This window comes from Pagrus pagrus, assembly GCF_965226575.1.
Source record: "Pagrus pagrus genome assembly, chromosome: 4".
In the NCBI taxonomy this organism is placed as follows: domain Eukaryota; kingdom Metazoa; phylum Chordata; class Actinopteri; order Spariformes; family Sparidae; genus Pagrus; species Pagrus pagrus.
Window position 1 is genome coordinate 20,474,945 of NC_140188.1, and position 14,401 is coordinate 20,489,345.

Below are 14,401 nucleotides of genomic sequence, written 5' to 3' on the forward strand. Positions count from 1 at the left end.
GTGTGTGTTTGAACGTTTCCAGCTCGGAATGAGGAGCGTGGGGAGTCATCCGAACCGCAATGAACAGTTCACACACACACACACACACACACACACACACACACACACACACACACACACACACACACACACACACACACACACACACACAGTGATGCTCACACATGCATACATTTAGAAACACAGGCGGTTACAGGTGTGTGCGCACACTCCAGAGACACAACGTGAAACACTTCACACACTCACAACAAGAAAAAAATCTGTGCACACATGGAGACAAAAGGCCCTCACACACACACACACACACACACACACACTCACACACACATACACTACCAAAAAACTGACAGCAGCTTTACAAGACCACCCCCCTCCTCGTCTTTTCACTTTAAACATACAGACAGGCATTGTGGGACGCTACAGTGTGTTTTCAAAAACACCAATGTTGGCCCGGAAGGCTTAAAGACGCCACATTGTGCTGTGTTGTGACAGTGTGTAATACTTAACAATCACCTCATCATAGCCATGTCCGTGACCTGTCGGAGCCTTACACAGCCACCCGAGCAGAACCACGGTGTTGACAGCGAGTCACACCTCGCAGGAGAGGGCAGCTCGGGGGAAAGCTCTGCTTGTTTGTCTCTTTTTAAAAGAGAGCCGGGTAAGTGCTTTTGGAACGGCTTCTTTTTTCCTCCGTTCAGTCTGTGAAAAGAGCTCTCCACTCTCTCAAGCTCTTCCTCCTTTTAAAGGGTGAGAATGACGTAGACTTGTGGAGGAAGAGCAGGAGGTTTCTCCTAATTATCTCAGGGCCGTTCACACCGAACGTCACGCGCTTTTTTGCTGAAATCTCTACAGGTGATGCTCGACAAGCAATCTACACGGACCACCGGGGAGAAGTGATGACACACGCGCCGAGTAGATGATGTTCTCTGCTCGGGTCAAGCTCCACGCACATGTCAAATAAAGTTTAGCCTCTTGTCTTCCTGCCTTGCTGCGTGCGTCTGCGCAGGAGGGGGGAAGCGTCTGGCCGTGGGATTACCGAGGTGAACGGGCCCCCATGTGTGTAGCACGCACCTCTCTGCACTGCCAGGTGAGCAGCAAAAGGACTGTGACATTCCTGGCATATCTAAGAGTTTATATCGCAGAGCGTGACCGGGAAGTGTGCGGAACTATCATCTCTGCGAGCCGCCTCTGATCCTGCCCTGTGGTCCTCGCACGGCAGAAGCCAGAGCACAATTACAGAAAGAAAACACACACAGATAGAGAGGAGTCTCTGCGGTGCTGCATGGGGGAGAGTGTGTGTCAGCGTGTTTGTGTGTGTGTGTGTGTGTGAAGTGAAGGGAAGGCAGGGTGGGCCAGCCGCTCATGGGACTATCTGACTTGGATCACAATAACACCTTTTAACACTACTGCGCGCAGACATCGGAAAATACAGGGAAGCCTTCTGGCATCAAAAAAGCTGTTTCAAAAGATCTGAATGACTCTCAGTTGCACTTGATTCATCCGGCCAGACAGCCAGATTCAGAGGACACATCACCATGTGGGAGTTCAAAATCAAGTCATCCACATGTTTTCTGTTTTTTTTCCTCCTCTCCTCAGATCATTTTCATCTTGTATTTCTTTTTGTTGAGGTTGTTCTGCCAGGCGGGCTCGTGAGCAAGTGTCTCCACGTACCTGATCATCTATCTGGCACGCTGTCAGGTTATGCTGCTTGGCCGCAGGGGCAAACTGGATGTGCTTCAGCCAGCTCCCGATATCTGGCTTGCTGGCATCCACGCAGAATTTTACATGGCCTGACCCGTCCAAGATCTGCAGCAGGGAGAGGGAGAGAGAGAGAGAGAGAGAGAGAGAGAGGAGGGGGGGAGAGATCAGACTTTGATCAGTATCAGTCCAGGTTACTGTGTCCAAACACTGACTAACCACATACCTCCCACATGTTAGGAGCCGGTCTGTGGCGCAACACACGCACTCGCGCGCGCACGCACGCACACACACACACACACACACACACACACACACACACACACACACACACACACACACACTCACACACAATTTGGGGAGAGTACAAGCAAAGTCTGTGCTGATCATGTCAATATTCCTTTGTAGTATAAAAATAAAATATTTTTTATTTCAGTAACTCATAAGGAAATTACTTTAATTTTTCGATGGCTACAAAATAATAACAAAAATGTAATAAAACAAAATAAAAATGAATTATAATTCTTTTGTATTTATTTTTTCATCCTTGAGGAAGCTCTCGAGAATTATGTCATTTCCGTTGCAGTAATAATAATAATAATAATAATAATAATAATAATAATAATAACAATAATAATAATAAAATGTAAATTATGTTAAAGTGTTTTTCAACAACAATAATTCAGCACAAAAACAAAACTGTAAATATGACGACACAGCAGTTAAATTGTATTATTATAACACAATAAAATAAAACGAGGCTGCAAAACGTGCGTAATGCAACGAATTCCCACTGATCAGTCGTGTTATTTTGTTCATTAAAACGAACTTTAAAACGTGGCGTTAAAATATCCTAAAATTTAAATGCAATTCAGCTGAATTCGTTTCTGAAAATGCAGTTTAATCGAATAAAAGCTGTATTGATTTTTTAAAAAGCCTCCTTAAATACACACGAATTCAAAATAATATCAACAACACCACGTAATAAAAGCAGCAGTCACACTGATAATAAACGAAGGAAACAATTGTTTCACTCTCCAACAAAACATCAACACTCTTCAAGCTCCTGAAGAGCAAAATCACAATAAATACAATGAAGTGAATTATTATGCAAATCACAAGATCGCTGGACTTTCTATCGCTCAGGAAACACCGCAACAGCATTTCTCCCAACGAATTGTGAGCGCTGCAGCGTCGTTTTAATGTGTTAATATTTATTACACAGCAGCTGTAAACTTTACTGGGAAACAAATCAATTGCAGGAAACCGCGAGTGATAAGAATTATGAAGACGGAGCCGATTGTCGGGATGCAAAGCGGAATCTCTTCCCCGGGTCACAAATCTGTCTTTCTGCTTTTGTACAACCTGCCACTGAATAAATATTTAGTTTGCATAAAGCCCTTTGTCTGGATCTGCTCACTCGTGCTGCGAAAACACACTCCACGCTTTTACGAATCCGACCGTCAAACCGGAGTTAACGAGCAAACGAACGAGGAAGGTTTGTTTTATTTACTTTTTTTTTTTCTTCGCTTGGTGAAGTTAAATATTTGTTCTGTTTTCTCTTACCGTTCAAAATCCGTCGGACCGACGTGCGACACTTCAAACCTCTGGGGATGGGAGCTGCGCTGTTCACCGAGGAAAAGTGATCAAAACTCCGGTTTTTAAAAAAAAAAAAACAGGGGAAAAAAATGTGAACGAGCAAAACTCGACTTTCGAATAAACAATAAAACTACAAATTGTCTGTTTGGCGTCGCGTCGTCCGGATGTGTGCCATGGTCAGAATAAAAGCGCCAGCGTTGTGTTGTTTCTCGGTGTCTCTTCAGGTCTTCAAGCCGCAGGACGAGTCGACTCCTCGCCGGTGTTGACTGTCCGCCAGACACCGCGCTCGGTCAAAGTAAATCCTCTCTCTCTATATTGTCTCTGGGCAAATCTCCCCTCACTGTCCTACAGACACCGCGGCTCGGGACTGAAATCACCTCCGGTGCATCAACTTGCTCCCAACTTTTCAGTGTGCGCGCTTCGCTTGGCTCGTCCGCTCCTCTCTTGTCACCCCTCCTGTCCTGACGCACCCAGGTGTCCTCTAGTAGCCATTCAACTTTTCATTTTTCTCTTCCTCGCCCCCCCCCCCTCCTCAGCCACTCGGGATGTGTCGTCTATATGATAGCAGGAGAGATTCAAAGCAAAGGGGGGTGTTGGCTTCAAGCATCGCCCCCCCCTCTATACTTCGCGCGTCCCAGACGGTTTCTGTGATGTTTCTCCTTTACGCATTGTCTCATACAGAAGGATCCGGCGCGTCCATCCCTGAGAGCCCGCAGAGAGGCGACTCCTAACACGGGACTGTCTGTGCGCGCTGTCCCCCGGTCGGAAGCGACTCCTCTCCGCAGTAAATTTTAAAGTGACAGGGGCCCGGGGTTGGAGAGGGTGAGCGGGGTCAGGGAGAGGTCGGGATGGGGCTTCTAAAGGGATGAACTGCACGCACATACACACACTCGGAGGCAGCCACACTTTAATGGAGCAAAAAGCACCAAAGCGCGTATCGTTATCCACGTGTTCCCAAACTTTTTCACAACACGGCGCCCCGCTTCACGGAGCATTTTACGACATTATTAACCTGAAGATCCCGATGTCTTTTTTCCCCTTTTCTTTACCTCGAGTGAAAAAGTGATAATTAAATACTTTCTTTATTCTCCAATTGTGTTTGCGTTGAGGGAGTCAGGCTTAAGTGTTCCTCGCGGGGACCTCCAGGAAACTCCATAAGGACCATTGGAAGTCCCTGTTACACAATTTGGGAAACATTGACCTAATCACCTGCTTTTCTCTCAGACTTGAACATAAAAAAAGCTGTAAGGCTGTTGGGTATGTGCGCGCCAACCTCCCCCTCCACTCCACTTTACGCGCACGCAAAACAAGCCGAGCATGAGAGCCTTTTAAAAAAAAATCATCATACAACGATTTATTTTGAAAACAAAGAAAAATAAGAGATTAAACCTGCAGCGTTTGAATCGGCCTTGACATTATTACACACGCATTTATTTTTGAAGACTTTGCTTCCCTTGCTGTTGCGGCGCCCGTGCACCTGCTTTTACAACAAGCTCAGAGAGGAGACGGAACATGTCGCCTCCTCTCCGCATGTGTTTCACCCGGACGCGCAAGTTTAAAGCCGAATAAACGCACAAGGGTATGGAATAATAAAGAAACGTCCTCGTTGTCAGTGAGCGGACTTTATTAGGCAGCTCATAAAGCCGGAGAGGACAGGGCTCTGGCTGATGAGAGCAGATGATGATGGATAACGCCTCGCACTGTGACATTGACCTTCCATCCCAGATAATGCCCATTGTTTGACGAAATCGCGGAGCAAATGTGCAGGAAGGACAGGAAAAATCATGTGTAAATAAGGCAGGACCCCGCCACCGATTCCCATCGTCTCTCGCTCCTTGAGAACCGAGGAGAGACCCCGGTCCGCCCGGTCATTGATTTCCTGCCTCTCCTCGGCTTGTCCATTGTTGGAACCCTTTTTAATTTAGCCATAAATTGGGAAAGCTCAAGTCGAATGAGCTGTTCTATTTTCTTCCTGTCAGGATGAGGGATTTGTTTTATGATGCATTGTGTATTAAATACAAGTAATCTGGGAAAGTGATTGCTCCGCGGCCTCTCCGGGTTCTGATCGAGGATCCTGATAGAGAGGGAAAGAGGGAGGAGGGGGTCCGAGCGCCTTTCTTCTGAAAAGGAGGAAATGTCCTCAAAAAAAAAAAAAAAAAAAGAGGAGGATAAACACGCGGGGGTTTTGCGGTATCACCGGGGGTAAATTGGGTTAACAGTAACAGGACCCTCTGAGCCTGGCGACGTGAGGAAGAGTTGCACTCCTTCACCCTGTCAGGAGATGGCGTGCTCAACTGAAGTGAACTTTTTTTTGGAAACACTCCTGGACGGGGCGCTTGAACATTTTTCAGATGACAATATAAACATAATTGTGGCCTTTAGACAAATGAGCTTTTCTTAACTTTCAATATTTCGTCAAAATAAACACATCCCAGTGCGCATGCGTGGCGTCATCTGGGTGACTTTCTGAGAGTGCATTCATGACATTTGGTCAGAAATGTGCAGAAATGTGAGCCGGATGACCTGTTTTCTAACCTTCAGGGCGCATTTTTTTCTCCTCCACACTTTGAGTCATTTCACTCCCACAGACGAAAAAAGAAAAGAGAGAGAGAGAGAGAAAAAAAAAAATCCAATCCAACTTTCCTCTGTGGCTCACGTGTTGGCCTTTATTTCTGAGCCGTGAATTTCACTTCATATCCCAGCTCGTAACACCCCTGCTCCATCACTTCTTTTTTTTTTTCTGACTTATTATAAGATGGAGGTCATTTCTTTCTAAACATCTACATTAAAGGCGTCAGATTGCCGGATGAGGGCATGAAAGATTCAGCTGCGCGGGCCTCGGATATATAATCACCTGAACGAGGGGCCATAAAGCTCTTGAATCTGGATTTAAAACACTTGTTCATTTGTTAATAAACCAACGAGAGTGATCTGCGAGGCGCGGCCCCCGCAATTTATATTTATTCCGGCCGTAAACAGCGTTCTGATGTGCTGAGATGAAATAGATGCGTTTTATCTGAATTACGCCACGCCTCTGTCATAATGACTCTGACATGGCCACTAAATAGCGGGTGTGGAAAAGCTGTTTATCAACAAATTACAAACCGAACACATGCATGCTTCAGGGTATGTTAGTTCCGACTGTATCATGCCACACAGCATTTCATACCTATTTACAGGGACCCTTAAAACATACAGCGTGCGCGTGAAGGCTTTTTAAAGTGCTGTGAAATTGTTGAAAGGAAGGGGAAATTGCTCAGATGGGCCCCGCGCTTATTTGGCTTGCGGCTTTTTCTTGTTTGTTTTGGGGAGTTCAGTCACGCAAAATAAAGAAATAAATAAAATAAAACGCAAAAAAACGCTGGATTCATAAATGAATGGGGGAATTTTTATGATCAAACAGCTTCATATTTGACTTGATCTGAGGCGGAACACCGGCCCGCTCCCTCTTTATTTAATCCTTTGAATTGCTCCATTTTTCTCGTGTAAGATAATAATAAAAATAAAAGCAGTGATTTGGATTTTGCTGCTCGATCTGCGGCCGCGTGAAGTCAGATGGGACAGCTCCGGAGAGGAGAGGGAGAGGGGTGGGGGGTGGAGCTGGGGGGTCCCCGTGTGGCTGCAGAGGCTGCACCGCTGCAGCCGAGGGGCCACATGGAAACAGTGCGCAGGCCTGTGCGCCGGTGCATTCCAGCACATCCTCCAGGAGAGCGGAAAGGGAGGAAAAAAAGAGAAAAGGAGAGGAGAGAAAGAACATATCGCAGCCAAATCCACATGAAATAGTTCTACCATTCACGGCCGAGACCTCCCATTGACACCGGCGAAAAGCGGCATTAAGCCTCCATCATGACTGTGTACACACACACACACACACACACACACACACACACACACAGTGTGTGTGTGTGTGTGTGTGTGTGTGTGAGTGTGTGTGTGTGTGTGCGTGCGCGCGCATTTTATTTCGCTTAAACGTGGGCCGATTCAATCGAGTGGTACAAACCCATTCAGAGCTCAAACGAAGGGTGAGCCCTCAGTTTGCACGACACTCCGCAACTTTTTCCCCTAATGAACACATCCGTCAGCGGAAGATTAGCGCACAATGCGCCGCGGCCGTGCAGCCTGGAGTCCCTATATTAAAAACAGGACGGACCTGGTGTCCATATAGCCCAATTAGCATTAAAACAGAGCAGCGGAAATGAAAGGGGAAAATGTAAATACAAAATTTCCCCGAGTCTGGAAGTAGGCCCGTTGTGAGCGGCGTGTTAATCTCCACCTCGGTAATTTGGTTCTGCGGGAGAAGACAGAAGCCCTGCTGCTGTGCCCCGCACTTCATAAATCACTGCTTTATGTGGACAAGGTCAGCGCCACCCCCCCACTCCACCTCCACCTCCACCTCCCCCCTCTTCCAGTGGCCCCTCCCGGCCCCTCCGCCATGTTTACCCGGCCGCCCGGGGGCTCTCAGGACCAGAGCGGCTCACTTCTAATTACTTTGGATTATTTTCATTTGCCGGGGGTCAGCCAGGCATTCCGACAGAGAGAGAAACAGAGAGGGATGATTTCTTGACAAATTCTGTGGCCTGCGAGGGAACAGGACCGCGAGTGTTTACTGAATTAGCACCCGGTCATTTTGTTTTTGTCTGTTCCTGTCTTTGACATCTCTCTCCAGTGACAGGTCGGCCGCAGCACTGCATGCAACAAATCCCTTTTTTCTGGTTTCTAACCCAAAAACAACAGTTTGCTTTGAAGGTGCCCTATGTAGTTCTGGGGAAGAGATTTTAATCGGAAGAGAAGGATCTCCACTGACTGATTTTTTTTATGCCTAAAATAAACAAAATAAACAAACTCTTTTTGTTTTCGTGACTGAATAAACTGAATAAACAAACTGACCTTAAAGGACAACACAGTTTCATACTGTTTTACTTTGTTCATAGGTGGCGGACCCTGCCACCTTTCTAGCTTCAAACAGTGTTCTGGACCTTGTTTTCCTCTGAGAACAGCTTGTTTATTCAGTTACGGAGAAAGTAAATACTTCTGAGTTTGTATTAAAAGTAAAACTCTGGGTTTGAATTTCCAAAACTACGCAGTGCCCCTTTAAGATTAAGGAGTTCTTCCTGTGGGGTGAGATAATCCATTTGTTTCATCAGTCTTATAGAGCCAAATGTCAATATTGGAACAAGGCACGGCCATCACAGCACATGATGCTTGATCGAGAGGATTTATGAGAAGACATAAATGATCTCATCTCATTTACCAGGTCAGAGGAAGAGGGCGTGAAAGAGGCTTCTTGCAAAAGGGATTTTGTTCTTTTGCATCATTAAAGGGGCACTATGTAGTTTTAGAGGAGGAATTCAAACACAGCATTTTAATATTTACAATATTAATATAAACTCAGAAATACTTATTTTTTCCATAACAGAATAAACAAGCTGCTCTCAGAGGAAAATAAGGTCAGAACACTGTTTGAAGCTAGCAAGGTGGCAGGGTCCGCCACATATAAACAAAGTAAAACAGTATGAAACTGTGTTGTCCTTTAAGGTCAGTTTGTTTATTTAGTTTGTTTAGGCATAAGAAAAATCAGTCAATGAAGATCTTTCTCTTCCGATTAAAATTTCTTCCTCAAAACTTCATAGTGCACCTTTAAACTCCATTTTTAATCTAAGCTGCTGACCAATAAAGAAAGAAAGAGAAACAGAGAAGCAAATTTGAGTGATTAGTAACAGACATCACCCAAATCTGGGCTGTAATCTGTGTTGCAGAAGCAGGAGTGCTGGATTAAAAGGTGCACATGCATGACAAATAAATACACTAATATCTCCACCATGCATATTTAATTAGCATAAACGTGATAGAGATGAATGAGACGCATTGTTTCTTGCGCTAAAGGCAACAACACATGCGCACTGCGTTAAAAGAGGCGGTGCAACCTACTATTAAAACAATGATTTGGTCATCAGGAGGCAGGGGGTGAATGTAAAAGGAGAGTGGTTATTATGCAACGTTCAAAAGTTAATTTAAAGATAATTGGTTTAAAGCAACCTGGTGTTTAGAGGAGCAGCGCCTGGAATGTGGCCGCAGCGAGTTGGGGGTCCTGTGGGTGGGGGGTGGCGGGCGGCGATGTACAGAAAGTAGTACAGGCTGTGGTAATCACAGACACTTCCTCCACAGAGCCTCAGCATACAGGGCCACACTGTATGTGGGCTACGGGGTGCGATAAAGCTGCACAGGAGTCAAAGGTCACGTTTTTCAAGCATAAATTCAGCGGGCACACAGCTCCTATACGCAGGGGACGGATGGAAAGTTAAACAACCCACTCCAGCCCACTCCGGAGGAGGAGGGGGGGAGGTAATTAGAGCATGTTGCCGTTTGCCGCAGGGTGAACAAATCGGCTCTAAAACGCTCATAGATATCATCTTTAAAAGAGCTTTTTTATGTACAGGAGGTAAAGGGAACACAGCACCTCAGATGTTCAAGTGTCACACATTCATTACGTTTATTGAGCTCTCTTCTCACGTTTAAAGTCGGGGCTGTGCTGCAGCACTACGGCGATCTGCTTTTCATACAGCGTGTCCAATTGGAAGGCTAATATTTTAATGCAGGCGGATATCAGACAGATGTAATACTTGTTCAGCGTGACAGGAGACAAGGCTGCCATGTCAGTAAGGAAAAACTGAATCTTATGGGAAATGCTGTTATATTGACGAAGGCTGAGTGGAGGTAAAAAAAAATGGATAGTGATTTCTGTAAGAGTTTTATATTTAGGATTTTTTCTAAGCTTAAACAAGATACAAACCAGTTGAAAACCAGTTAATTTTCCTTGGATGGATTTGTTGAAAAAGACCTTTTAATCGACGGTGAGGCAGGTGGAGAAACAGACACCCAGCACTTGATGGCTCACACATACACAGACCCTTTTGTGTATTTACTTTTATTGAGTGTTTAACTTTTTGTGCAAAGTAAAGAAAAAAGGCTCATATTGTTGCACTGTGGAGAAAAAAACACAGAGAGAAACATGACAAGTGGGACTAATGGGTATTTCTTATCCAAAATTTACAAGTGGTCAAAACTGCAATGTGAGAAAGTGAGAAAATGCACTTGAGTAAGTGCAAAGCGTAAGCAGATTGTGGAAGTGTGTTCAGTATGTCCGTCATGCACACACACACACACACGGAAACCCCCACCACACACACACACACACACTGGAATCTGTTACCCGGCGCAGGTCAGGTCAGCTCAGGCTCAGTGTACGTGGGCATGATTAAAGTCAGAATTAACTCGGCAAAACAACAAATCAGTCGCCTACAACAGCCCTAAAACGAAGGAGAGTCGAGCAGCTCACACATAACACAGGGACACGGAGTGGCTCCCATTAAAGGCTTCACTGGCTTTCAGTAGCATCAAAGAGGCCCCTGAGTTAGGCTGGGATTATATTTAACCCGGGAGCTTGTTGCACTGCTGAGTACAGGGCACATGCTGATGCTGCTGCCAGTACACCATGCTTCTGGCTTTCAGACCAACGCTCTCATTAAAATGTGGCTTGGGCACTATTTCCTACAGGAACACACACATGGATTATGCACGGGCACACACGAAAACACATAAACACTCAACAACAAAACAAAAAACAAAAAAATGACATATTACATGTTACTTTCCTGATGAATTCCTGATCCTATTGTATGATATATGTTTGTTTTTCTTTACCTCTGCTTACAACATATCTTTTTTCATTTCTAATTGTGCAATATTAAAATTGTTAAAGGATAAGTTCACCCCAAAATTTAAATTCTGTCATTATTTACACGCCCCCCATGCTGATGGATAGTCAGGTGAAGTTTTTAAGTCCACGAAACATTTCTGGAGCAGAACAGTGTCGCAGCACTCCTGTAAACAACTGCAGTAGATGGGGACTTGTTTTAAAATGTAAAAAAACTACCAGAAAAAAAACATAAAATGGCTCGAAAAAACTTGTACAGCATAATCCAAGTCTCCAGAAGCGCCAAGATCCCAAATTGATTTTAAAATATTGTTACTTGCACCCTTTTGTAAAAGCAAAAATCTTCACTGTAGCTGCTAAGCTAAAAGCATTAGCATGTACCCTGTCAGGAGTGGGTGCACAAGCTTGACCATGTGTCAAGAGCGTAAATAACTTGGAGACTTGAATTATGCCGAATGAGCTGTATGGAGCCATTTTATGCCTTTTTTTGAAAACAGTGTTGTAAAATTTACAGAATGAAGGATACTTTCTTGCGTTGATATACTGTATGTTGAATCACAATAGGGAAAATTAGTACAAAGCTCCATACAAATTTTAGATAGTAAATGTATGAAAAATCTAAAAAAATCTATCAAATACATGTTTACAGCAATGAACTGGTGAGACAAGAATCCTCATATTTGTAAAACTAGAACTTCGATGGCTCTTTTTGGTTTTTAACAAGAGCTTGCACATAATAATGAATTTATCTAACAGAGATTTTAAGATGATTTCATCACAGAATGATTCTGCTGAAAGTTGATAAATGATGATATTGAATTATCCCCCATCCCTGATGCGTACAAGCTTGTAAATACGAACACAGATGCGAGCACCCCAACAAAAGTTCTCCATGTACGTGTGTGTATGTCTGCAGCTGAGATAATGCAATCTCACTTGGCACATTTCAGCAGTCAGACTTGATATGAACCGTCAGACATGTGCGTCAATACTCCCAAGGTTTATTCAATTCCAAACCAATCATTCTGGTGTCATACACTTTTGGGTTAATATTCTAACTGTGAGGCCCAGGGCTAGGTGAAGATAAATCAGCTTTTATGATGGGTTGTTATGGTTTTTACGGCACTGGGGTTGTGAGGGACTGATTTGGGGATCAATCACCTGCAGGTGTCTGCTGGGGGCCGGGGTGCTGTGAGGATCGATTGAGGATCTAGAGCCGTGGTGATGGAATAGAGGTGTGTTTGTGTGTGCGTGTGTGCATTGAGATTGGGTGCAGTTGTAGAAGTGAGTTTGTGAGGGTGAGAGAGAGAGAAGACAAAGTGATGAAGGTGTGTGTGTGAGTGCTTCAGAGACAGAGAGGAGATATATCTGGGGCTGCAGCGGTGATGAAGGGCCGCTGGACTATGACCAGACCATCTTATCAGAGTCTCCCCCCTCCTCCCTTCTCCCTCTCTCTCAAACCACTTCTTTATCTAGATGGCACTTTGGAAAATCTCATTGTCACACAACATTTAACAAAGACAAAAGTCTCGGGCGGGCAGCCGGAGATGACTGGCCCGACAGAGCACAGAGTATCCCTCACATAACCTCTTTCACTCACGTTCTTGCGTGTTTTCCACTGGGAGAGGCCAGCGATGTGGGTGCAAAACACCGCCAAGGCACACAAACAAGTGTGTGCATCTATGCGCGCAGATGGCACGAGCGCACATCGACACACGGACGCATTAGTCGTGCTGGAGTTTGTCCGTTTCTTTCTCTTTCTCTGCCTCCCTGGACACGCTGTTTATACACATTCAACATCTCCCCTGACCGTCAGACGCCTGCTTCCTCCGTGCTGTCAGCAGAGCCCCGGCTGAAACAAAAGAGGCGGAGAGCGAGGCCTACGGTTTCTGAATCAGAGGAAGTTGGTGCTGATTACGCTGCCCCTGAAGAAGCATTCCGATCCTGTTAACCCACACGCTGGCTGCCAACTCCAAACCGTGCGGCAGCAAAGAACTGGGAGAGTAAACCTCGCACAGCCCCACCCTGAGTGCCCTCACCCTGCCCAGGACAACCATCTGCCCTCTCTTCTTTTCCTCTACTTCTCTTCCTCCTTTATCTTGTCTCCTCTGTCCTTCCTCTTGTTTTTATTTCTTTGCATGCCTCTACCGCTGCTTCTCTGCTTCAGAACCCTCTGTTTAATACACATAGATTTGGGAGTGGACAGTGTCCCTGTGAATGCCAAGGTTCTGCTAAATTGTCCGCATAGTTTTACCAGTGGGGTCAGAATTGGCAGCTTTGTGTGTTTTCTGCAAAAAATGGCCTATTATGTGTGACAGCACGAGACACAGGGGATACCTGACGTGATGATCTGGCAACCCGCTGTACTTGCAGCACTGACAGAAGTAGAGTCTGGAGTCTGAAGAGCATTAAAGTTTAAAGAGATGGTTCAGCCAGAAATGAAAAATCATAGTTTTTCTCTTACTTGCTAGCCTACCTATCCATTCTAGATGGTGTCAGTTGCCGACTGTTTGGAGATACTGGTCGTAGAAATCACTGCCTTCTCTGAAATATAATGGAACTAGATGGTAATCAGCAAGTGCCAAAAATACACTTGAAAAACTCAACAGCAATGTCTCAGACCCAGTTAGTCAAAATCATCCACAGACCTTGTTCTGAGTACTTTCAGTAGGAGCTATTTTCTTTCAACCGAACTTCACCCGATCAAGTTGTGGACGGGAGACTTGTGTTCGTGACAGTGAGGGATATAAACATTAATGGTATCCTCCTTTGCTGAGCCGTAACATTAGCAAACTTAGTTAGCTTAATCGGCTAGCCTCTCCTCCATGAGTTGACGGGTGTTTCCTCCTGCGTGATGTTACGGTTGGCGGTGTGATCCGGTAGAAAGAAAGTTCCAACCATCCATCCACTGTCTGTAACTGCTTATCCTTTGCAGGGCCACAGGGGGGCCGTAGCAGCCGACATTAGTCGTTGAGTTTTTTGGCGCTTTGAGCACCACAAGCCGAGACACCTCTATGGTTGATGTCTCCAAAACTCTGCAACTCCACCAAAATAATCTATATGGATAATTAATAACTGATATTATTCTTTAAATTTAAGCACAAGGTATTTACTCATTTTTTTAACATTGCGCTGACACATCATTCTATCAAACAACTGTATTAATGTAACGCCCTCAAGAAGTAATGAAGACATCTAGTCCCTTTTCCTTTAAAAGAACCTGACTGTCAGAAACAGATTAGGCGTTCTGCAATCAGTCTAAATACGTATCATCTGCGACATTAGCTATAAGTAAAGCCATTTGACAAAGAAAGTCATGACCAAACTTAAAACCAAACCTACGCCCTCGCTCTGTTTACGTTCCTCCTCCCGTTTCTTCTCATCTCTCGT

General features: G+C 44.9%; 1 protein-coding gene across 12 annotated transcripts in view; it reads right to left on the reverse strand.

The window, feature by feature from the left end:
• The window catches only part of mecom (MDS1 and EVI1 complex locus), a 142,753-nt gene that overhangs the window by 25,238 nt on the left and 103,114 nt on the right, over nucleotides 1–14,401 (reverse strand). For 11 of the 12 annotated variants that reach the window (XM_084350602.1, XM_084350610.1, XM_084350607.1 and 8 more), the window contains exon 3: nucleotides 1,672–1,806. In XM_084350602.1, coding sequence (XP_084206728.1) covers nucleotides 1,672–1,806 — 135 coding nt within the window. Of the gene's footprint in view, nucleotides 1–1,671; nucleotides 1,807–3,264; nucleotides 3,984–14,401 lie in introns of those variants that run through there. The other variant, XM_084350603.1, reaches the window with a different exon arrangement.